This window comes from Tympanuchus pallidicinctus, unplaced genomic scaffold (genome assembly GCF_026119805.1).
Source record: "Tympanuchus pallidicinctus isolate F22 unplaced genomic scaffold, pur_lepc_1.0 scaffold5, whole genome shotgun sequence".
NCBI lineage: Eukaryota > Metazoa > Chordata > Aves > Galliformes > Phasianidae > Tympanuchus > Tympanuchus pallidicinctus.
In genome coordinates this window covers 37,789,416-37,814,689 of record NW_026294769.1, presented here as the reverse complement: position 1 = coordinate 37,814,689, position 25,274 = coordinate 37,789,416, and the positions used below count along the sequence as shown (strand labels likewise).

The 25,274-nt window shown below is 35.4% G+C and overlaps 1 protein-coding gene across 3 annotated transcripts in view; it reads left to right on the top strand.

The window, feature by feature from the left end:
- RB1CC1 (RB1 inducible coiled-coil 1) overlaps positions 1–24,733 on the top strand; it is a 69,546-nt gene extending 44,813 nt beyond the window's left edge. For 2 of the 3 annotated variants that reach the window (XM_052703165.1, XM_052703167.1), the window contains 10 exons: positions 4,679–6,594; positions 9,767–9,926; positions 12,036–12,144; positions 12,263–12,503; positions 15,225–15,276; positions 16,293–16,340; positions 17,599–17,657; positions 19,396–19,532; positions 23,073–23,143; positions 23,717–24,733. In XM_052703165.1, the coding sequence (XP_052559125.1) occupies positions 4,679–6,594; positions 9,767–9,926; positions 12,036–12,144; positions 12,263–12,503; positions 15,225–15,276; positions 16,293–16,340; positions 17,599–17,657; positions 19,396–19,532; positions 23,073–23,143; positions 23,717–23,794 (2,871 nt within the window). In that variant the 3' untranslated portion in view covers positions 23,795–24,733. The remainder of the gene's footprint in view (positions 1–4,678; positions 6,595–9,766; positions 9,927–12,035; positions 12,145–12,262; positions 12,504–15,224; positions 15,277–16,292; positions 16,341–17,598; positions 17,658–19,395; positions 19,533–23,072; positions 23,144–23,716) is intronic. The other variant, XM_052703166.1, reaches the window with a different exon arrangement.
- The last annotated feature ends 541 nt before the right edge of the window (positions 24,734–25,274 follow it).

Genomic DNA, 25,274 nt, shown 5'->3' with positions numbered 1-25,274 from the left:
CATGTGCATGTGAAATTTTGAATGAGATAATTCCTGCTTAAAGCAGATGTGTGAAGTCCTCTGTCTTTTTATCCCTCTGAAACTTGAACATGAGATTTACTGTAAGTCTTTGATTCATTCTTTGGGTAAGGGACTGGCTAGAGGGCCATGCCCGATGGGTAGTGGTTAATGGAGTTAAGTGCAGCTAGTGACCTTATTCAAGTGGTGTCCCCCAGGGGTTGGTATTGGGGCCCGTCTTGTTTAATATCTTTACTGATGACCCAGATGAGGGGATTGAGTGAGTAACGCTCAGTAAGTTTGCAGATGACACCAAGTTGGGAGGTGGTGCTGATCTGCCTGAGGGTAGGGGGACCCCTCTGAGGGATCTAAATAAGCTGGATCACTGGGCTGAGATAAATGGGGTGAGGTTCAACAAGGCCAAGTGCTGGGTCTTGCTCTTTGACCACAACAACCCCATGCAGTGCTATAGGCTTGGGGATGAGTGGTTGGATGACTGTGAAGAGGAAAGGGATCTGAGGGTGTTGGTTGATGCTTGGCTGAACATGAGCTGACAGTGTGCCCACGCGGCCAAGAGCATTCTGGCCTGCATTAGAAATTTTTTCTAATTAGAAATAATTAGAAGTCAGAAATTAGTGTGGCCATCAGGAGCAGGGAAGTGATCATCCCTCTTACTCAGTGCTGGTGAGGCCGCACCTTGAGTATTGTGTTCAGTTTTGTGCCCCTTGCTACAGGAAAGACATTGAGGCCCTGGAACGTGTCCAGAGAAGGGCAGCGAAACTAGTGGGGGGTCTGGAGCACAAGTCCTATGAGGAGCAGCTGAGGGAACTGGGATTGTTCAGTCTGGAGAAGAGGAGGCTCAGGGGAGACCTCATTGCACTGTACAACTTCCTGAAGGGAGGTTGTGATAAGGAGTGGTTTGGCCTCTTTGCCATGGAACAAACAGGACCCGAGGAAATGGCCACAAGTTGTACCAGAGGAGGTTTAGGTTAGATAGGTTACATAAGGAAGAACTTTTTCTCTCAGAGAGTGGTCAGGCACTGGAATGGCTGCCCAGGGAGCTGTTGGAGTCGCCATTCCTGGCAGTGTTCAAGAGGCATCTGGATGAGGAGCTATGAGAGATGGTTTAGTGCTTGTGGTAGTGATGGTAATGGGAGCACAGTTGGACTAGATGATCTTGCAGGTCCTTTCCAACCTTATAATTCTATGTAGAATATGCGATCTGGGCTTCTTTTTGATCTGAAGTGTAAGAAAGTGTGTCACTTCTTTCTTAATGAAAATTGATTTCTTTATGAGCAACTGTTATGAATAAGTATTTTAGGGCCTTTTCGCTGTATTAGACAAAGAAATGGCTAAGAATGGTGGCAGCTGTGAGTTTTCTGAACATATTCTTTCAGCAGATCACACTATGATATGTAAATGTCCACTTCCAGCTGAAAGCATCCTGAAATTTCTTAGCGACGCATTTTCTAGGGAATTTATTATTCACAAAAGTGTAAGGAAAACATGAAATCAGTCAAAACAGTAACTTTAATTCAAAATACATAACATTGGAACAAGAAAAAGAAAAGTTGCCTTACTTATTCCACCTTAATCATTTTTAGTATTCCGAAAATCCATCTAGAAATTGATTCAGACTTGTTTATCTGAGAAATTTTTATTAGCTTATGGCTTCACAAAAAAGATGCTTGCTAAGTCAGGAGAATCTGTTCTTTCCACACTTTTCTTTTGCTGTGCTTTGACCATTTTGGATTCTTGGCTGACTCAGAAATGTCAAATGCCCAGACAGATTTGGGTAATTGTCTCTATCCATAGAGTAAATTACATTGCACAATCAGAGCTGGAACACTCATGATGTCATCTTGAAAGCGCCTATTTCTGTCTGTGATTTGATGATTCATTTGAACACTTTTTTGTACTGAAGCAAATACGCCTATTGAGATGATTTTCTTTGTGTTGTTGTTATCAACTAATGAAAGACTTTAGGTCTCTTCTCTGTGTTGCTTTGATTTGCAAACAGTCTAGAAGTGTCTTTTTTTTTTTTTTTTTTTAGTTTTATATATGTATATACATACTATTTTTGCATATCTTTGTGCTTTTGCTTAGAATTACTGAAAGAATATGAAGTATCCTTTTCTTATCCTTAATGTTGCTGGGAATTTACACTACATAACTAGCAACATGAATCAATATTTAATAATAGTCCTGAAAATGACTTCATATTCACGTTCCTGCAAGTTGTTTGTGAACTGTAAGATCTTCCCAGCTTGCTGATGACTCAGTGGGCACTGAATTTGGCCTGTGTAGCCCACAGTATTTGCCCAGGGAGGCCCATCAGACCACTGGGGATAGGAACTAGTTGATTTTTAAGGTGACTTCCAACCTAAGTCATTTTGTGGTTCTGTAACCTCAGCTTTCTATTAAAAACAAGTGACAGTAGAAGCCTGGTTCATCAAGTTGGATTACAAAAGTTTTTCTCATGCATGTTGTTAATGCAGCAGTTGAGTTGACTGATTCGGAGTTTAGCTCTTCTTGCTGATGCAGGAGGATGGTCTTCATGCATTTGCTTTAGGCAGGAGAGGAAAGCTGTGAGTGCAGCCAGGTGAACGAAGAACCAGTCAGAGAGGGATTCAAATATCGTTTTGGAGATGTTAGTGTGTTTTGTGTCTCCTTAAATCTTATTATGACAGCTTTTAAGTTCATGGAATGCTAACGATGAAATGTGTCGTTGTCTGGTGAGTTTCTTCTAATATTACATCATAGTAAACAGAAATGAACAACATTGGTCTTTAAATAATTTGTTAACTTTGAAATGTGCTTTTAGTGCTTTCTGCTTATTCTGTTTAATGGCCTCACACCAAAGAGATTGCTGTGCCCTTTGATTTTTCTGATAGAGTTTAATCGGATCAGCGATTAGTCTAAAGATATCTAAGAGAAAGTTAAGGTGCCTGTAGGACTGAGATAAGATGATTAAGGTGTCATCTTCATAGGTACCAGGTAATTAACACTTTCAATCCTGTGGTATTAAAAATTGCTCTTGTAAGAGAAGCTGGTTTCTCAAATGAGATTATGAATCTACAGCTTGTTCTAGTTGAGTTCAAAATTCAGCACTGTTTGTAATCCTTAAAAGAATTGCCCAATTCCTTGTCCATGAGTTTACCTAGTAACATAACCAGGGCAATATATGTAACCCAGCAACACTGCAGAACTTAAATTAGCTCTACTATTCTCTGTGCTTCCTATTTTTCTTTTCTTCCTCTGAACTCCTGTTCCTTCATTATCATGGGAATAACAGCATATGAGATATACGTTGATTGCTGCCTATAGGCTGTAAATGGCAGACATTAGGTTTTCAGGGGAATAGGCAACAGTCAACTGTCTTCCATCTAGTTTCAATTCCTCGAAATGTGAGGCTTTATTCTTCATGATGCTGTAATCTAGTAATGCAACTACAGACCCAGCTCACAACAGCCATTGCAGAGCGTGGAATTTTTTCAACCACAATTTTTAAACAAACTCCCTACAGACTATTGCTCCACACAGTGCAGAGTTGTGTTTTTTACTCTTTGTGCTATTATAGTTATTCTTTAACTTCTTGGTACTCCTGCAGGACCACACTGGAATTGATACCATCTTTGCTTTGCGTGTAGAACCTTATAATATTCACTCCCTGAAGTGTTTTTTGTTTATGACATCTCTGATGCTAGCTTTTATTACAACTGAAGCTCTGATTTATCAATGTTAAATGCTTGTTGCTTAAAGCGTATGATTTGAGTCCATTTATCACCATATACCGTATCTTTCAACATGTTCCTCTCTAAATTTCTGTAGTTAAAAAGCAATTTGATCCCAAGGCAGGTGTTGAAATATGGACTATTAATACCTTTACCAAAAGGAACGTTGCTCTTTAAGTTGTCTCTTATGACGTGTATTCATTTGTGATGACTAAAGACAGCATGAGAGTCAGCACATGTTCTTTGGAAAAGAGACACAAGCAAGATTACAGATAGTTATTCCGTATAAACCGTAGTCATTCATTTGAAGACTGAATGATCTGGAGCTCCAGAATCAGGTCTGGGTTTTGTTCCAGTGTCCCTAGGCAAAATGACAGAAATTAGTAGTGTTGGAAGCAACATGGAAAAATAAATCTACTCAAAGTGTGATATCCTTAGATCTGAACAAGGCAACAATTTTGTTATACTAAAATTTGTAGTAAACCTTCTTAATTTAATATTCGTTATCAATGACTGAATTACCCAGGTTTATAAAGCTGTACAAGCAAAAAAAAGTAATTTAACTAACAAAATTATTAGGAAAAACAATTTTGTTTGTCAGGAAACAAAGAATGTCTGTATATGATTACTTCAGTTTTTTTGTTATCATCCAAACTTACATTTGACTCCTTTCAAATACAATTGTATGGGATTATTGTAGAATTTCTATATAAATGGGCTCTTGGTAATTAGGTGTGTGTGCAGTTTTCCAATAATTTTCAGAAAAGTACCATTTGCAATTTCTGATATTTTTAGTTGAATTTTTAAGTTATTTATTTTTCATCCTTATAGATAAGACTGACTTGTTCATTTTACTTTTGCCTGATAATTTTTAATCAGTTTCAAACATTTGCCAGGACTTTTACCTATCACCTTAAATATTTGTTCTGCATTTTTTTAACTTGCAGGCTTCCAATAGTCAAACATCACCACAGTCTGCTACTACACCAAGGATGGAAAGTACAACAGGAACCACAATTGCTACCTCTTCCAGAACTCCTCCATCGCTCAGTCTTCAGGGTCCCCTGTGTCCTCCTGTGTGTCCCCCTGCTCCACTAGAGGAATTGTCACCAGACAGCATTGATGCTCATACATTTGATTTTGAAACTATTGCCCACCCAAACCTGGAGCAAGCTCTCAAGCAAGGATCATTGGACTTGGATTCATTAGCAGAAAGTCCAGAATCTGACTTTATGTCAGCAGTAAATGAATTTGTTATAGAAGAAAATCCAGTCTCTCCTAACGCTATAAGTGATCCACAGAGTCCTGAAATGATGGTGGAATCTCTTTATTCTTCAGTTATCAATGCAATAGATAGTAGACGTATGCAAGACACTGGTTCTTGCGTAAAGGACATTTCAGTAGAAAATGCTTCTCGTAGTGTTTGCATGGAGAAGTGTAAGGTAATTGCTCAAGATTCAAAAGTACGTCTAAGAGGTATAAAAGAAGATCTTTGCCACTTTAGAACACTTGTACAAAAAGAACAGTGTGACTTTTCTAATTCTTTAAAATGCACTTCATTAGAAATAGTAAATACTATTGAAAAGGTAAAACTTTCACTTGAAAAAACACTAAAAGATAAACATCAAAAAGAACTGCAGTCTCTGAAAAGTGAATATGAAACCAAAATTAATAAATTACTGGAGGATGATGAGGAAAGCAAAAAAAAGATTGTAAAGTTAAAAGGTGACTTGTTAGGCCTTGAAGAAGTACTTCAGAATAAGAACAATGAATTTGCGATGGTGAAAAATGAAAAGGAAGCTGTAGTTTCCCTTCAGAATGAAAAAGATCAGAAGCTACATGAATTGGAATGCCAAATGGAGACACAGAATTCTGAAATTAAGAAACTGAGACAGTCACGTGAGATAGTACTCGAAGACTTGAAAAAACTTCATGTTGAAAATGATGAAAAACTACAACTCCTGAGGGCAGAACTCCAGAGTTTAGAACAAAGCCGTTTAAAAGAACTGGAAAACAACCTTCAGGCCAGGCATTTACAGGAATTTGAGAAGATGCTTGCTGAGCACAAGGACAGTTTAGATCAATTAAAAAAAGAGAACCAGCATAGACTTGAACAAATGCAGGAATCTCATGCAGCAATTGTGCAAGAGAAACAACAGCAGGTAGAAGAGTTAAAACTCAAAGTTTCAGATCTGTCTGATTTGAGGTGTAAATTAGAAGTTGAACTTGCCCTGAAAGAAGCAGAAACTGATGAAATGAAGCTTCTCTTGGAAGAAAGCAGAAACCAGCAGCAAGAGACCTTAAAATCTCAGATTGATAAGGAAACTGAAAGCTTAAAAAAAGAGATAGAGAAATTAAACAGTAAGATACAAGTTAGCAGTGATGAATATCAAGTGGGCTTATCAGAACTAAGAACTTTAATGACAATTGAGAAAGATCAATGCATTTCCGAGCTGGTAGACAGATATGAAGAAGAATCAAATTTGCTTAGAACTGAACTAAACAAAGTAACAGTTTTGCATCAAAAAACTTCTGAAGCAGAAAAAAGACTTTCAGATCAAATATCAGAACTGCAGTGTAAGTTAGAGTTGGAAAAGAATGCCCTAGAACAGGAAAAAACAGAAAAAATGGCACTTTGTGAGCAGCAGGAAAAATATGAAGCTATCATCCATAGGCTTAAGGAAGAGAAAGATCTGTTAGTATCTAACCAAGAGCAAGACAAGCAGTTGCTGATTCAGAAACTCAATTCTGAAAAAGAAGATGCCGTACAAACTGCTTGTAAAGAATTTGAATTGCAAAAGGAAGCTGTTGAAAAAGGGCTTTTGGAAAAAATACAACAACTTGAGATGCAAGTAAATCAGAGGTACTGTAAGGATTAAGTTGCTGTGCTATCTTTGTATTCTAAAGTAATTACTGCATATTGCAGCATGAATACACTGAATTAAGTAAAACTTCTATATATTTGTAATAGTATTTATGTTTTTTTATTCAAGTTACTTTCATTTTGTAGGTAGTGACATTCTTATGTGCAGTTAGTCACAAAGTTTGCCAGATGTCTTTTACATATTATTTTCAGACAAGAAGTAAGGTTTTCAGTTTTGTGATGCTATACTAAGGAATATTATTACAATTGCCTGCAATTCAATTTTTGATGATCTTAGCGTACTTCTCCTGTTGCATCCTTTGCTCTGGCTCTAGTACTGTGACACCATGTGGTTCCTAACTTTTGGGTTGATAACGTTCTTATACTGATTGACGATATGCTTATGGAGGTGCTGATGCTGCCATGAAAAACTGCATGAGAATATATGAACAGCTGAGGGCAGTCCCACAGCCACCTGAACTTCAACTGGCCTTAACTGCTATAGTTACATATATAAAGGTCTTCAGTTTGAGCTTTATAACGAAACACACTTGGGCAACATCATTTTAAAGAGCATCGTAGGATGACTGTTCTTCATTGTTAATTTCTGCAATATTTTTCCAATTTGGGAAGAACATTCCTTCCCATAAATGCCAAGTTATGCTTCCTGACTTCCTGTTTCTAATCTGTCTGCTAGCTCATAATGCTGTCAGCAGAGCAGACTGTGATATTGTGTAATGGAAATATTAGAATTTTTCTCCATGGCTGTGGCCTAGAAACAGTATTCTAATTTGAAGTGCTCAAATTTGTCATTAATGTTTTTGGATTGTCTCAGAACTCCAAGGTTAAATCTTGTTAGTACAATATCTTAAGCTTTTTTTTGTTCTGGATATTACAGTATATCGAGTATTTGAAATAGAAAAAGTGATAGAATGGATATTAAAAGAACAGTGCAGAACATGAACACAAATTTAAGTTAGCATTTAATTTTTAAATGTCAGCGTAATGGTGTATTTTCTTTCTAAATTGAATGGAGGGAGGGGCTATAAAAAGAATCCTGTGATCTAGTGTACGCACAATTCACTTCTGTGGTGCAAAGAGGAATGTAAGCATCCACTTCTCTTGAAATATCCAGATCATCCCCATTGCCTCAGGATTTTGCTATGCTAAATATCTGTCATTGATGTTGTATCAGTGTTGACATTTTATGTATCTCTGTACAGAAAAGGTTGAAATAGTGATACACTTCTTGAATTCAGATTCAGTGATTCAGTTACAGTTAAGACCTCTTTCTTAAAATATTCTCTAAATTTAATAAGATGTGGTAGAATGAGGAGAGGGAAGCATCAAATGCTATATTTAAACCTTTTCTTTGTATTAGTGCTTGTAGAAGATCAAAAATGTGACTCGGTAGGGAAGAGATGTAGCTATGTCATCAGACTTAAAAACAAACAAAAAACAGCAACAACAAAACCACCACCTGCATTCAAATTTTAACAACTGAGCAAAGCTCTGTGTATTTCTATACAAACTGGATAAGACTGATACCAATGTATTTCAAAGAAATGTTGTCTGCTTCAGTCTGATGAAGCATTAGTAGTTATGAGTTCTGTCAGGTAGTTTTTATTTTTGAAGTACAACATTATAATATGTATTGCCTTCTAAGGCTTCGGTTTATGCCTTTCATCTGCTGTTATGTTTTTTCCTTTCTAGCATGTGTTTCATCTCCAGAGGGCGTATGTTATGTAGATCTGTCTTAATATTTCAAAGTCACTGTCTAGCTGCTTGGTTGGTTTTTTTTGACTTCCTAAAGCCTTAAGTTATGTAACTCCAGTTGACTTGTTATCCTCGCTGAATTGTTGCTTAGAAGTTAATTTGTAATGTTAGAAAGAAACTTTTGCTTGTCACATAAATGTCCTTTTCTGCAAGATCACTGTTACGTTAATGTTCCAGAAGGCACTGGTGATAACTTAAGTTGTTAAATTTCTGAATATTTTGCTGCTATCAGGAGTTTCATTTTTGAACTTGAGTGTTACCTGTGCATTACCAATATATGATAATGTGTGTTTTGGTTATAAAGTGCCTGGAAGTTATCAGGATTAGGAGAGGTAATAGAACTATAACCCATTTGTAATTCTTCTATGTGATCTTACGTACATAGTGTGTACTGTGCTCAACTAAGATTGATGGAGATTAGTTGAATGATACAGTATTTGTAATGATTGTCATTAAGCAGCTTGATTAACTTGATTTATAATACTTGGGGAGAAAAAAAAAAAAAAAAAAAAAAAAGTACGATAGGACTGCTTTGTAAATTAAGTTAGAAGTTGGTATCTTCCAGCCTTAGTATTTTCCAGCCAGTTCCATAAGACCACAATTAGTGGTGAAGCTTCTCCATATAGAGAAATTGTATCATACTTGTCACACACACGCTTTCATGGCTAGACTTTATTTATAAATAACTTGAAGTTCAATCAGCACAAAAGAGAAGAATGAGAATTTTAAATAGTGCAGATTTTAACAAAAGTTGCTCAGTGAAGGGATTTGTCTGTCCCAGTACTTTATAAAGTGATGCTTCATGATAACTCATGCCAGACCACAGAAGTGGATAGGTAGTGCTTTGAAATCAATTATTAGAAAATATTTTATCCATTTAAGATTACCTGCTTCAAGAGCCACTTAAGGTTCTTATTCTTCATGCTTGAGTGACAATTAATGCTTTTCCTTCTGATCACTATTGCTGATCTCTAGATTCTGCAACCCACAGAGTTCTTTTACATCTGGATTCCTTATTGTTGAATTGCTTCTTTTTGTAAGAGTTTTGGAGGTATTACATTTTGACACAGTAAAATCTACAGGGAGTTGATCTGTCATTGTTTCTTGATCTTCTGCTTTGCATTCCATCTATTCAAATAGTAAAAACACATCTTCCCCCTCAAGCAGATTTTAACAGTATTGACACACTGATGGTCACTAGAAAACAGAATGATCAAGAATAAGAATTTGGTGAGGTGCACGTGTTTTAAAAATAAAATTGAAGAGTAGTAATGACTTAATTTGAATACAGTAGAGTCTCACAACTAACTTCTGACTTATGTGCTTACTTTCATATTTCATATAGTCTGGGACTTATATATATGATGAATTTAAAACCTAAACGTTTTCTTTTAAGTCCTCCCACTGAATCATCTGCTGAATCAAGCTTGGTTGCTGAACTTCAAGAAAAGCTTCAGGAAGAAAAAATGAAATTCTTGGAGCAGCTTGAAGAACAAGAAAGAAGAAAGAATGAAGAAGTGCAGAACATTAGAACATCTCTAACTGCAGAACAGCAGGTAAAACTGACTCTTCATTACTCTTCCTCCCCTGAGAAGGATGTGTTGTTTTTTTTTGTTTTTTTTTTTTTTTTTGCTATTGTAACACTTGTGCATTCTGAATTTGCATTATGGTATTGTCTAGAGTCAGGATGTGGTACACCAATGGAATTCAACATGCTTATGACTTTTTTTTTTTTTTTGCTTAACTGTTTGTGAAGTGAGCGATCCAGATTCATTTTTTATTTGATAGTTTTGCTTGCATTGTTATGTTAATACTCTAAGTTTTACCTGTTAATTTTCTCAGCTTCAGAAGGATGTCACTTAAGTATAGTTTAAGTTAATGGTATTATTTTTGGGCAACACAAATTTAATGCTTAGAAATACTAATTGATTTGGAATGCTTCTTAGTGCCTTTTAGACTTTATTAGCCTGGGTGGATGGTGTTTTAGGTTCAATACAGATGTTTTTCTTCTTTCTAACTCAGATTAAACATTTCTCTGTACTCCTCACCTCAATACAAACTCACACTATACTGGATTAATTATTGCTGCACTGAATTACTTATTGCAGTATCTTTGCTGGCTCATTTTTTCTTTAAACATTGAATCTCAAATTTTGTAGGTGAACATTCACTTCTAAAGTTGGATCTCTAAGTAACAGCTATTATCTACAGCTTTGTTGCATTTAAATACTAAGAAAGGATTTTCTGTTTTAAGTACTTACACTTTAACTATAGCAGGATCAAATAAGGACAAAGAGACAGTGAGTAATCAACCGGCTTGGTGAAATAAATGCTGCAAATTACTTGGTGCAGAGAGCCGAATATCACAGGCAATTATAAAGACAGAAGAAGTTCTGAAAGTTTTGGAGTGCAAACATGAATACTGGAGAGAGCCTTCTGTAGTTAATCTAGTAGGAATATTTTATAGATTACATAGACAACTGTAATATTTATTTTTCTATCAGAGTTGGTCTTGATATGCCATTTTCCTCATGCAGTAATCTTCATGTGTGGTGCAGAGTGCGCTAGGAAAGGTTCAGAAGTGTTGACAGCAGATTCTGATGAAGTACACAATCTATTAAAAAGCAAACACTCCTGAATCAGTCAGTGCTTAAGATTCACAAAACTGTTGCTTCTGAATGCTGAATATTCTGGATATTTAACTTCACACTCTTGTAATTTTTGTCCCTTTGAGATGTTACTTAACGCTTTTGGCGTATTGTGTTGGTTTTCTTATGCACACGTTTACCAGAATCTGCTATGCACTATGTAGAGCTTATACTTGTCCAAGTAGCTTATGGTTTAAGACGGATGAATAGGCATGTTTATAGGCATAGAGAATCTAAAGCTAGTCAAGATCATGCCTGGCTCTTAAATTCCCTGAAGAAGTGAAATTGTAGCTTAAAGTGTCCTCTTCAGAGACAGTTGTAAATAGGTTTTTGACTGTTTCGTCGCAGTAACCTCAAAAATTTGTAATGGTGAGTGCATAATGTTTAGTAGAAGGATTCAAGAAGTAGAAAGATTTGTCAGACTGATACTGAAGCATGTAGTGCTCTTCTTTATATTAAATAATTCAAGAGAATTCACAATGATTCCTGTGTAACTTCTGCGTTAATGAATTCTTCAGTGAGGAATTACTGCATAACTTGAAAGCTATTTTAATGCAGATTTTAGTATATTGTTCTAATAATAATTACATTTGTCTTTTGTATTATATATCTTGATGCAGTGTAGCTTTGTCATAGTGGCCCATTTAATCCCCAAAACAGCTTTTTAATTTAAAAAAACATGCAACTAATACATAAATTGGAATATAAAATGTGTTTAAAAGTCCATATTCTTTTAATGATTGTTTAAAATTGTATGACGTGTTATGGACATGGAACTGATGGGATATGAGAGAAAATTTGAGAGGAAAAAGAAAGAGGCTGTTTCAGAGAATCCTCAAAATAAAATATCCAACAGTTTGTTCAGAAGAGTATGCAAACAAGCTTATTTCCTTGTTTAATTATAATCTAGAAAAACACATGTAATATCTCTTGTGCTTCCTTTGTTTTAGTTACGTTGTTTGCATTCCATTTATAATGTACATTTTGTATTTCAGTAGTACTTCTTTCTGTTTTCAGACCAACTTTAACACTGTTCTAGCAAGAGAAAAAATGAAGAAAGAAAATATAATTAATGATCTTAGTGACAAATTAAAAATGCTAACAGAGCAGCAAGAAAAAGATAAGGGTAAGCTAACTTCTGCAGAAATTTGTGTCTTTTCTAAAAGGATAATTCCGTTTGCTTCTTCGGCTTTACTCCGTACTACTTCTATTATTACAGGAATTTTTATTTACTTGTGTCACAGATTTGATTGAAACACTTTCTGAAGATCGAGCTCGTTTACTTGAGGAAAAGAAAAAGCTTGAAGAAGAAGTCAATAAGCTGAGAAGTAGTAATCTTTCTCCATCAACCTACTTAGCAGCAACTTCAGAAGCTTGTGGAGCCTGTGCAGCTGATGTTCCCACTGATACAGAGAGATTGGCTTCTGACATTGCACTTGAAGGAAGGATGGACTCTACCATGGAAACCAGTATGATGGCTGTGCAGTAAGTATGGGGCATTGTAGTAGAAATAGAGCATACTCTTTTAGATGTGTGCTGTTGGACGTTCTGGAGTACAGATGAGATCATGTAACACTCCTTCTGCCTTTGACATTCTTGCTAAAATTATTCTTTCTATAGTACACACACAATTGGGACATCACAATTATCAGAAATGTTTGGTTTTCATAACTTAGAAGTAGGCAGCTTCAAGGTGAAACTTGATTAAAAGGTGAAGAAATATGTTTACGTATTTGAAAAATAAGGAAAGTGGGAGAAGAGCAATTATAATAGGGTCCTAGGGTGAGATGGTTGTATGTTATTAGCATATCTTTTGAACAGTGGCTGATTTTCATATAAAACAGAAATTTGTGGTTGCTATCTACAGCAGTCACATAAACAAGCGTAATTATGCTTCATAGTGGGTGGGAAGTGCTTAATAAAATTAAGCCAAATACTCCAAATTAAGAAAAAGAAAAGCATGAGACTGAGTGGCCTTTGTGGGTTGATGTTTTGTTTTATTGGAGAAGAAGACAGATATTCAGCATCTCTTAATTTGTATAACCTCTGAATCATCAGTGTTAAGACACTTATTAGAAGGTAGTAATAGGACTAGGAAAGAATAACTCTGTGATATTTTAAATTCGTACTTAAGGAGAAATACTGAGGGCAAGCAAATTGCATGAAAAGTTTACTTTTAAGTACATAAAATTGATTCTTTGAGTGGTTCTGTTGTACACTGGTGTTACAACGGATTGAAATAGCTTTTAGTAAATATTGCTCACATTTCACTGTTTATCACAGTTCGCAGAGGCTAGTCAACAGATAGCTAACCATGGCTATGTTTGAAATACTGAAGTGATTTCAGACATCAGAGGGAACTCCATGAAGTTCTATTGCAGTGATCAGCTTCACTATATTCTGTACTTATTTGTCCTGTATGTTCCTTACTTGCTGGTACTGTACTAATGGTCTGGAGAGCTTTATTCTTGCCCTCTAAATGATTCCCCATCTTGTAGTTCTCCTCTGGATGCTCTGTAGTAGTTTTATGTCCTTATATTATGGTAAGCAAACTGCTCACGGCAACTGAGGTGAGGCTATGCAAAACAGAGGTGATAACCTCTCCCCTCACCTGGCTGGCAGTGCTGGGCCTAGTGTACCCCAGCGTACATTGGCCCTCTTGGTTGCCAGGGAGCTCTGCTGACAACTTGCGGTCAACTTGCTGCCAACCGGTACCCCCAGATCCATTTTCTGGGGCTGCTCTTCAGAACCTTGTCCATAGTCTGCCCCATCCCAGGTGCAGAATCCAGCACTTAGTCATCTTCATGCTAATGGTGACCACCTTCAAATTTATCAAGATCTTGGTCCAAGGCCTCTCCTCATTCAAGGCAGTCAACGCTCTTTCCAGTTTATCATTGTCCAAATGTACTTAATATAACTTCCAGATCTTTGTTGGAATCGTTCATGGAAAACATTACAGGCAACTAGTTCAAAAATGGGACCCTGCAGAATCCTGCTTGTGACAACCAGGGCAACTCTCAGGCCTTCCCTTGCCCAGTTCAGGCATGTTTTTGTTGTCATGGAACATTCTTCGAGGAAGGAAGATGGCAGGTTGGGACTGATGTCTCTGAGCTGCTCTGTGGACAGCCCTGAGCTCCGTATGGCCTCCAAACTGTGTTAGAGAAGCTACAGAGGTAGCAGTTCTTTTGGAGGGTCAGGGTCAGAACACTTTGGTATGAATGGGAAGAAGGGCTGAAATTCAGCATGAAGGTCTGTTCCAGTTGATCCATTAGGACTTTTTTTTCAAGTGAGGACAATAAACAGTTTAAAAGCATAATACAAAATAATAACAAAAATGTCTTATCTTTTAGTTCTACCTAATATTTTGCTTGGTTTTATAGCATGTCTTGTCAGACTAGATGAATGCACTATCAGTTCAAAAACATGTCCGTTTTCCTTTCCCAACCAAATCAAGTTGGACTTCACAAGGTATTGGCTCTTCCCTAGTAACCTGCCTTTCAAAATACAATTTAAATGTAAAAGGAATTACTCTGGGTTCTTAGGGAACTTCTAATTAAGTTGTTAGCGTTATCTTATGTCCACCTGCTTTTTATCTCGCAGATGGACAGAGATATGCACAGTTAGCAACACAGTATTCATATTGGCCTTTCTCTACCTGGAATTCCCAAAGCACAGAGCATTTAAGCTGACAAGATTAGGGAAATACAGCATTGTGAAGCCGAACTGCAGTATCAGAGGTTAGCTGCCAAAGGCCTTAGATCTGTAGTTCATACTAACATTTTGAAAATAATGTGAAATACACAGAAATGACTCTAAGCAACTTTGTAAGTTATCTATCAATGGCTGAAAAGTCACTGGGTTGAAAATGAAAGCTACTTTATAAGATTCTGTCAGTCCTGATTCTTAAGGTACCTTTCTGCACTATTTTTGTTTTTCTCCTCCCTCTTATTTGCTACTTTCCTGATCCTTTCTTTTCCTGAATATATGCCTTGTCTACATAAGATAGAATGCTAGGATCCAAAGTATTCTGTGAATTCCATTCTGCTAGCAGAATGATGGCATTCACCTGTGAGTGAGAGAAGAGGAAAGAAAAAGAAACATTTTGTGTGTGTGTGTGTGTGTGTGTGTGTGTGTGTGTGTGTGTGTGTGTGGAGGAGGGGGGGGGAAATTACTTCTAACATACCTGTTGTCTTCTTTCTATTTTAGTGAAAATGTCCACATGTCTGAAGAAAAACAGAGGATCATGTTGTTAGAAAGAGTGAGTAGATTGTGAGATTAGATGTTGCAGCTAATTATTGTAAATATATTGGTTATGTACTCTGATGCAATATAGCATACTTGGTTTTTTGGTTATACTAATTTCAATGTAACTGAAGCCATTCAAAATGGGTATTAGTGCACTCTATTTATACTAGGACTACTCAATTCACCTTATTCATTTGAACTTCCATACAAATGCATCAGGTGTAATACTTTTGTAAGTGACAGATCCTTAATCTAGGGAATTCTTCACCAGGTGGGGAAAAAAGACCCACAACTTTTTCAAATCAAAGCATCTGAACCAATTGGTCAGGAAAGAAGTTTGGTTTACTTGTATCTTTGAGAAACAGATACTTTAGTTCTGACTGGGATGCATTATAGCCTTGACAATTTTGCTTTCTTAAGAAGCAAAATAACACCTGTTTTGAATGTTTTATGTTATCATTATTCTGAATTTATGGTTGTGCCCTTACATTAAGTATTTAATTAATGTGCAGGCTGAGATTTTAAGTTTATACCTAGATGCCCCTGCTTCCACTTCACATTCCGTTCACCAAATTTCAGTTCTTAGCTTTCAGGTTGTAGGTTCCCTTGAAGTCTGAGATTAGCAGGAGAAATTGAATACTGAACCATATAATGCAAGTTACTGGATGTTTCTAACTATTAGCACTTGCATATTTGATTCTGTCATCTGTTTTCAAATGATTTATCATGGTTTGTATCTGGCAGCTACAAATAGTAATAAGTTAATTTTCTGTTGCTGTTCCATCTGTAAAATGTTTTTCAAATTAAGGAGAAAAACTGCAGATTAACATAATTTAGCACTTGGTGTAGCAGGGGTGATTACTGTCCTTCAAATTTTGTATAGGTCTTTGAATTATATTTTGATTCTATTTTAAAACTATAGTATGTGCACGGCGCAAGAGTTCTGTCTCTGGTCATATTAACACTATTTTAGATGTTTATACTGTGAAAGTTGTATTAATTAACTAATCTAGTAAGTTTTTCTCTCAGACTTTGCAGTTGAAAGAAGAGGAGAATAAGAGATTAAATCAAAGATTGGTAAGTGTATAACACATGTTTTAACTACCTTAAAAATTAAAAAAAATCACGAATGTTAAACTTGTTAAAATCTATGAATATGTTTTTAATGCAATGGAAAATTGATGATCTGATAATCTTTCAATTTAAGTTTTCTTATGTAAACAATGAATAAGGTTAGAGAGACCTCTTCCCAAAGAGAACAGACTATCCATACTTGATGTGATAGGAGTAAATTCCAGTGGCACCGTGGCTCAGGTTTTTCAAGTAGAGTAGATTGAAAGTCAGTTTACAGAATTGTATATATGGTTGTATATAAGGAGTGCTAGCTAACTTAGAGGTTAATTTTGGGAATTGTTTCTTGAAGTTAGCATTTTGGAGGTTTCTTCAATTTTCAGAATATGAATACAGCATATAAAAGTCAGTGCTATTGTCTGTCACTTTTCTGATAAAAAGTATTTCTAAGTTACAAGCCAAAAATGTAATTATCCTAATAAAGCATCCAGAATATTCTGAGACCCTTTAACTTGCACTTGTATTTTTGTCAAGTGTGAAACTTCAATTCTGCTTAGCTACTGAAAATACTCAAGTCATCATTTTTAACACTGAAGTCAGTGCCTAAAGAAGAATAGGGAGTATGCTGATAGTTATTTTAATTCATGAACTATGAATCCTTCTCTATTTATTTACCCACAACTTAGCCATGCTAACCTTAAGCTTAAAAAAAAAATTACTTTGCATATGGGGAAACAGATGTATTTCTTAGCAGTATACTGGTTGGGCTGGCCATGGATATCTCCCATTTCCTTCAAGTGACAAATGGTATCTAGTAATTTACTAGAAATTGGTACCTAAGTTCTGAAGTGAAGTTGTATTTCATAGTATGAATATTTTTTTCCAGTTGAGTTGGAGACCCTGACAGTCATCTGTTATTTCTGTTACATATTCAGATATGAAATAGTTGTCTTTTTTTTTTTTTTTTTTTTTTTTTTTCCCAAAAATCTTTCCATTCCATGTTAAAACCAGTCCTTAATCACACTGCTAGCAAAGGTCGTAAAGAAAAGATTGCAACACCTTTTCCACCATACTTCATATTCTGAAACACGGTGAACACTCTGCCAAGCCTCTGTGTAGATTTTCTGAATTAAATTCTGGAGCTCTCCCAGAACATTTTCTACAGAAAATGTTTGAAACCTATAATGAGTCTTAACCTTACATTTATACTTCATCATAGCTTGCCAGTTCTTTATAGCTTTTCATTTTTGTTTTTTTTATACAGATGTCCCAGAGCATGTCATCAGTATCCTCAAGACATTCTGAAAAAATAGCAATTAGAGAGTAAGTACTTGTTTAACAATTTCCCTATGAACAGATGACTGTGCTTTCAGTAATAGCTATGTAATTAAAGTTTGTCACAGTTCTTTAGTTCTTTCTTCATGATGAAAAGATGTATAGATCTTCTCGATAGTTCACGTTAGTTATGGAACAATCCTAGTTCAGCATCAATAAAACATTAAACATTTATTTTTCCTTTAAAAAAAAAAAAAGCATTTTCGATTTGGTGAACTTGGCTTTCTTGATTTTTATTTTTTTTTAACTTTTATTTTTTTAATTGCTATATTTTTTCCCTTTGCCATTCTTTACATTATTTGTAAGGCGAGTACTTCATGGGCTTCCTAGAATGCACCCAATGTATTCTTTTAGGTTCCTTTTTCTTCAAGCTATTATTTTGGAAAGAAAAGTGGGTGTACGTTCACCCTGAACGTGTAGTGCTACCTTGTGTTTCACTAGACATCCTGCTTTGCCAAAGTCTTAAAAAATTTTTGGTTACATAATGAAGTGAACCCAAATATTTCATTAGGTATGGTTGAATTAATAATGTAGAGTTAATAGTTGCTACTGGGGAGTGAGGGGAGAACTGTTAATTATTGCAAAATACAAAAGCCGTAGTTGGTTGCTTAAGTAATTTTGCTTTTACAAAAGAAAACAAATGATCGCTATTTCAGTGTTTTCTGATTTGCACAAAATTGCATTTTTATTATAATAATGGTAGTATGTGCAGAATTAGCCTTTCCTTTGAGCAGAGAATATTGTCGAAATCTGTTGGAAGTAGCCAGGGAGAAAAATAATATGAAAGAATATGCCTGTCCAAGCGGGATGTCTTTGTCCGAGTCTTTGAAGTCTGTCATCATTATCAGAATAGAGAGAAAAGCTTGTAGTATTGCTTGTTTAATCTGAAAGTTCGCAATCTAGAATATGAGCTAGATTTCTCTGTATATTTACTTACTTATCCTTGAGTGGATATCTCCACTCTTTGTTTATGAAGAAGAGATTTCCCCTTTCTTTGCTAATTTCTCCCCACTTTAAGAATAGTATCAGTATTTCTTACTGGATTGCTCTTGTAGTTTAATGCTTAATTTTTAGCTATTTTAAACTTCATTTCATTCATGGATAGTTAAATTACTTCAAGCACATTTGCATGGTGAAACAGAAACTGGAGGCAGAAAAAGTCTGAATTCTGTTACTGAAACTTGTCATAAGAATTTTGTAGCTTCCTGTGTTATCCTGATGTTAGAAGAAAGATTTTAAAAAAGCTTTTTATGTGAAGTCAGTCACCAAAGTGTTTCTTTTTTTAACCTTTTGATCAAAGTCTGATAAATATTCTGTCCCTCCCTTATGCTTGAAATTTTAATACCAGATACCTAGCTACTGTTGTAGATTTGCAGTAATAATATTGTGGTACTATTATCATCATCGTTAGTCTTGGTGAATAAAAATCAGTATAAATAGACCTCAGTCTGTTTTAGATATTCCTGTTCGTGTTTTAAAGCAAAGCTGTCAGTTCTTTCAGGAAAAAAAGAAATGGGGATATTGGAAAACATTTCCAAAACATATTAGTTATATTTTTTTTTCTGGTGATCCCACAAAATACAAAATATGAATGAGTTGACAAGCAGAAAATTATGTGCTGCCGTACAGAAGTCTCGTCTTGGGCAATGTGTAGGAATATGTTTTGTGTAATTTATGTTATCTTTAACTTTCTTGCTGTTTTAGCTAAATTCCTTAATTTCTTTAGTTTTCAGGTTGGCGATTTGGTTCTCATAATCTTAGACGAAAGACACGACAATTACGTTTTATTTACTGTTAGTCCAACCTTGTATTTCTTGCACTCTGAATCTCTTGCTGCACTGGACCTCAAACCAGGTGAGTGTGGTAAGTGTCAGATTGCTTTCTGTTATTATGTCTTCTTCCAAGTTAACACTCTTAAATGATATTCTGATAGTAAATGATATTATAAAAACATCTGTGGTAAACATAAAAAGCATGTAATGTAGTTAGCTATTGGTTATCTTTGTAGCTTTTGCTATTTGCTATTAAATGATATTCAGTACAGAACATTTTAGATCTAGCTGTGAAAAATGGGAGCATCTTTAAAGTAAACTGTAATAAATGACAATTTTGTCCACAGTGGGTATATGTAAACAAAATCTTAGAACAGCACAAGTTAGAGTGAACCTCAGAAAATCATCAGGTTTAACCTTTTGTAGGAAAACAGAGCCGGATAAGATTGTCTAGCTCCCTGTCCAATTGCATCTTGAAAACCTCCAGTGATAGGAAATTATTCAACATCCCTGAGTAATTGGCCCTTTTCACTTAAAAAAGAAGTTTCAAAAGCTTCAGAGCCTCTCTAAGTGTAGTTTGTACCTGTTGCACATTGTCTTCCCTACATAGCTGCTTGTGAAGAGATCTTCTGTCCTCTTCGCAGCTGCCTATTTAGTACAAGAATGCTGTGATGAGATCCTTCCAAGCCTTTTGTTTTCTAGGATGAAAAGACCTGCCTGCTTTAGCCTTTCCTCATAGAGAAGGTTCTCCAACTTTTTGATTACCTATGGAAAATATTCCTACTGTGAATACGTGCTTAACTGTTCAGAATCAGCAATAATGATACATAACTGTATATATCTCTGGCCTATTTTTATGTAGATTTAAACTTTTAATGACTTCTTTGACAAAGGCAAGCACAAAACTCATTTTAATATTTCTTTCCAAACTATGCATGCTCAGTTCTTATTTTTAATACCTGTCTTTATGATATTCTTTAAAGATTGTCTTTGGATAAATTTTGTTCTCTTTGTATTTAAATTTCTAAATTCCATATACATGTCTGAAATTAAATTCTATCTCTACTGTAGAGGGATTTGCAAGCAGTGCTTTTGCTGATAAAATTTTTCCATCATATCCAGTTGTGTTTATCAGGACCCATTATTCTCCAGAGAATAGTTTCTGTATGTTTTGCTTATGTTGCCGCTGAAATTGGTGGTGCATTTGCTTCCCCTCTTTAATATTTATATTATTTGTCATCTGTTTTTGGCAGCTCTGTAAACTTTACAAAATTGAAGCACTAATCTCTTTGAAATGAGGAAAAGAATGTTTAGTGTGTTGTACAAAAAGAAATAGATTCATATGAATGTTTTTAAACTGTCATACCTGATGTATGTCTTGCAAACCTTCCCAGCCCACTGTGCTCCATATTTTTGTTGCAAAAATGTGGTAAGAATACATGAAAAGGAACTTTGGTACTAATTCTGACTTCTCAGTGAAAACTTCTATATGGTGTTTCTTGTGAGAAGTTATCAACTTGCTCTCAATCAGCAGCCCTTGTTGTAGTTTTCAATCCCAGTAACAGAAAGCTACCAAGCTTTAACTCATTTCAAGACTGCTGATGAATCTATGCTTTGTTTTCTGGGACAGGTAAGAGAAGAAGTGCTACAATACGTAAGACAGATATAATGTAACAATGGAATTGGTATTGTGTGTATCTGTGAAATATGATTGATTGTATTGTTTTTCATGCATAAGGTAACCCCTGTGTCAGTTTCTCTACTGTTCTGCAGTTGTGATTCACTGAACTCTTCTAATTGATTTACTTTGTTCCGTTCTTTACCACTTGTTAAATGCAGTTAGTGTTCAAATTTGAGAAAGTTGCAAGTAGAACAACCATGAGGACTTACCATTTGCTTTCGGAATGTTTATTTATAGCTCAGTACTTTAGAAAACAGTGTCTTGGTTTTATCCTCACATCAGTACAGTAGAGAAAATGAGGGGAAAAAAAAAAGAGAGGATTATTAGTTCACTTTAATTTGTGATAAGTTAGAATTGGAGTAGGGCTAGGCACTGCAGATTATTATTTTCAGGCTGCAAGAAACAATCTGAATCTGACCAACATGTATTGTATTAATCTATACAGATCTAACTGTAGTATTAAGAGTTAAATATTTAGGTTGTCATTGGTTGTTCTGCCTTGCATGACACTGAAATTGGCTGAAGACTGCAAGGTTTCTGTGTTGTTACACATCATCTGAATATGGAAGTTTTCATTTGCAAATTTCAGGGGTAAATGGAATCTTCCTCATTTTTGTGAAATAAGTGAAGTCCATTGCTCAAGCAAATTCAGGAAAACTGTGTTTTCTGATTTAAATGTTAGTTGTAGAGGTTTCAGGTCAGGTATGAATACTTCTCATACTTCACACAGATCTGTAGAAGTTTGAAGTGGAATGGAATCTGCTTCATTATTGTAGTGGTTTAACCTGGCAGGTGGCTAAGCACCACACAGTTGTTCGCTCACTTCCTTCATTTGCTTCCAATTGAGTGGGGAAAAAAATAAAGTAGAACTCATGGGTTGAGATAAAACTGTTTACTAATGTAGAGGAAAGGATAATAGTTATGACAAATGCATGTGTGCATATAACAAGTAATGCACAAGCAGTTGCTCACCACCTTATGACCAATGCCCAGCAAGCCCCCTGAGCAGCTGAAGAGCATGATGGACTCGCACCCCTTTCAAAACTCTCCTATCGTGTGATGTCATATGGTAGGGAATATCCCTTTGGCAAGTTTTAAGTGAGCTGTCCTGATTCTGTCTCCTCTCAACCCTTAGCATGAGCTGAGAAACTGAACAGCCTTGGCGCTGTACAACACTGCTTAGCAATAACTATAAACAACGATGTGTTATCAACATTGTTTTTCTCCTAGAATCAAAACATAGCATCATACCAGGCACTCTGAAGAAAAAAGTACTGTCCCTGCTGAAACTAAGACAATCATTAATAACCAAATTAATTTTCAAGAGTAAGAATAAAATTTCAGACAATGATTCAAGTGACTTATGTTTTTATCACTTGATACAGTTTTTCATAGTCATGCTTAGAGGAGCACTGATGATGCACTGCATATTTGAGCTGTTCCTTCAGTCTGTTTTTGATGCTGTATCCATGCCATTGATCATTGACGGTTTGAGAAGAGTGAAGCAATTAAATAGACAATGTTTTGTAAAATAGAAGAGAAATAAACATTTCCTACAGAAATTTATACAAGCTGAAAGTTTTGTGTGGAGACTATCTCTTGAAACACATCAAGAAATAACTATCTTAAATCAGACCCGAAGATCAGTCTGGGTTGACTATAATAATTTTCAGCCCTTAATTGAAGCTATAAAGTTTTGACTTGCTTTTGTTTTCTCTAATTCTCAAACAAAATCTAAATAGAAAGCATTTTTTTCATTTGAAAATTCCAGTGACCTTGTTTTTTACGTCTTTGAACTTGTTTAATTTTTGTGACTGTTTAAAAAAATAAGAGAAAACTTGTTTTTGGTTCAACTTATGCTTTCAAGGATGTAGTCTTTAACCATAGTTAGTATAATACTCTGTTATCTGTAGTTGATTATCTATAATAATAAATATATTGTCTCTTTAGCTTCAGGTGCATCTAGGAGACCTTGGGTGCTGGGAAAAGTGATGGAAAAGGAATATTGCCAGGCAAAAAAGGTAAGGAAATGGAAGCAGAAACATCATCTGATTAAATTAATAGAGGAGAAAATAAGATTATCTTTCTAAAAATATTAGAGTAATGAGTGAGAGCTCTTCAGGATGAAAATTGTCCAAAGTTCTACAATTCTCGCTGTGTTCTTCAAGTCATTGAATAGCAAGAGAAGGGGAACGAGAAAAAAGAGAAAGTGAGCAAGTGTGTTGGGTAGGATTGCCCCCCTGGAAAAGCTGCCTGTGTGAGAAACTTTGCTTTCTATGGATCCTCCTGAACATTTCTGATTACCCCGTGCAAGCATATTTCAGTGACTGCAATTGCTAAAGTTAGTTTTGATTCCTAGAAAAATGTTGGTACTTTTAAGCATCAGGGGAAGTAATGAGGCATCATCGAAGGCCCAGATACAGAAATCATTTAGTATGAGAAAGTATGGAGGAACTTTGCCAGATTCTCTTGAGTCTGCTAAACTTGGAAGGATGGGAGTCTATTTTTTGCTTAAAAATATATTAATCAGAGGAATGGGCTTCCAGTTACATTTCTGATGTGATTTGTTTTGTTTTTCTTTTTGATTTTTATAGGCTCAAAACAGATTTAAAGTTCCTCTGGGTACAAAATTCTACAGAGTGAAAGCAGTACCGTGGAACAAGAAAGTATAACACAGCAGAATTTCAGTCTGTTCTGTCTCCATTCTTTTTTGACTTGTCCTGCAGTGCTCATTCGTCGCTCCAAATACCAGGCCATGTTTTTATACTGAGTTCACGTGACAAGATACTTCACTGATGTACTGCTTTTACTTTTTAACAGGTCACATTTTAGAAACAAGAGAGTTGCATCAAAGTCTCTGGCCCTAACTGTTCCAATTTTTTACCCTGATAACTTTAGGAGTGTGGACCAAACGTGTTCATTTTCTCAAAGGGCAACCACATACAACATGGTTTGTCAGCCATGTTAATTGCCTGCTAAATATACATTAGCTTGTATTTAGGTGTTAAGTGTTAGTTACCATTATTACCAGCATATGTCCTTTTGTGAAATCATTATCAAAGTACTTGCACTCTTTAACAGATTCTTTATATGTGTAAAATTCATCAACTATTTAAAGAGGAGTGTTCATTGCATGCAGATAATCATATAATTTTTCTTCAACATGAGTTTGCCTCAGTAGATGAATAAAAATAACTACTGCAACTTGTTTCATTACACGAAAATGCTCTTTAATGTTATTAAAAAAAAAAAAAAAAAAGAAACAAAAAAAAAAACCAACAAAAAAAACCCTTGTAATTTGATAGACTGATTTTGGAAATCAGTCACAGTTAGATTTGCAATCTTCAAAAGCACTTTCAATGGATTGATCACAGATTCTGAGGGGAAGACACCTGTGCTGTTGTTCAAATTGAAGCACTTGTTCTTCCTGACAAACCAGAAATCTTGTATTAATCTATTTAGAAAAATCATATTGATGAAATTGTATTTCATGGTTGAGTTTCAGGAAAAAACTCATTGTACATTAACCATACGAGAGTCATTTAAGTAACAAATTATTGTAATTGTAAAAGACATGTAGAATTTTAAAACAATAAAGATTTGAAACTGTATGTGTTTGAAGCATTTGTGTGCCTTTTAAATATTAACTTTCTATAATGTTTATTTTATATTAACCTGTTGTAGCTTTTCTCTGCTTACTTAAGCAAAGTTTCATTATATAGAAATGTTTGCTCCAGTTCATGTTCGATAACATTCAGTAATTACAAGAATTACCTTGTAATAATAAAAAGAATTTCAGTAGAAATAATTTTTTTCAGCAATTCAAATTGATAGGTGACATTTTTTGAGATGTAGTTATTTATTTATTTCATTTTATTTTTAACAACACCGTGAAAAGAGTAACTAGTTGAAAGCTAAATTCTTGGTTCAGTAATAAGCTTATGTCTAGGACTTAGTGGATAAAATCATGTAACTGGTTTATCTTCAGGAGATGTAGAAAGGAGGAAGAGAAAGGTAAAGATACAATGAAAACGTTGATGCTTTTGCCCATATGTTGCAAATAGTATTCCCGTAGACTAACCTGGTGAGTACCCTGAAACTCCTGTATATGCTTTACTTAAAAGAAAAAGAGTTATTTCAAGTTACTTCAGA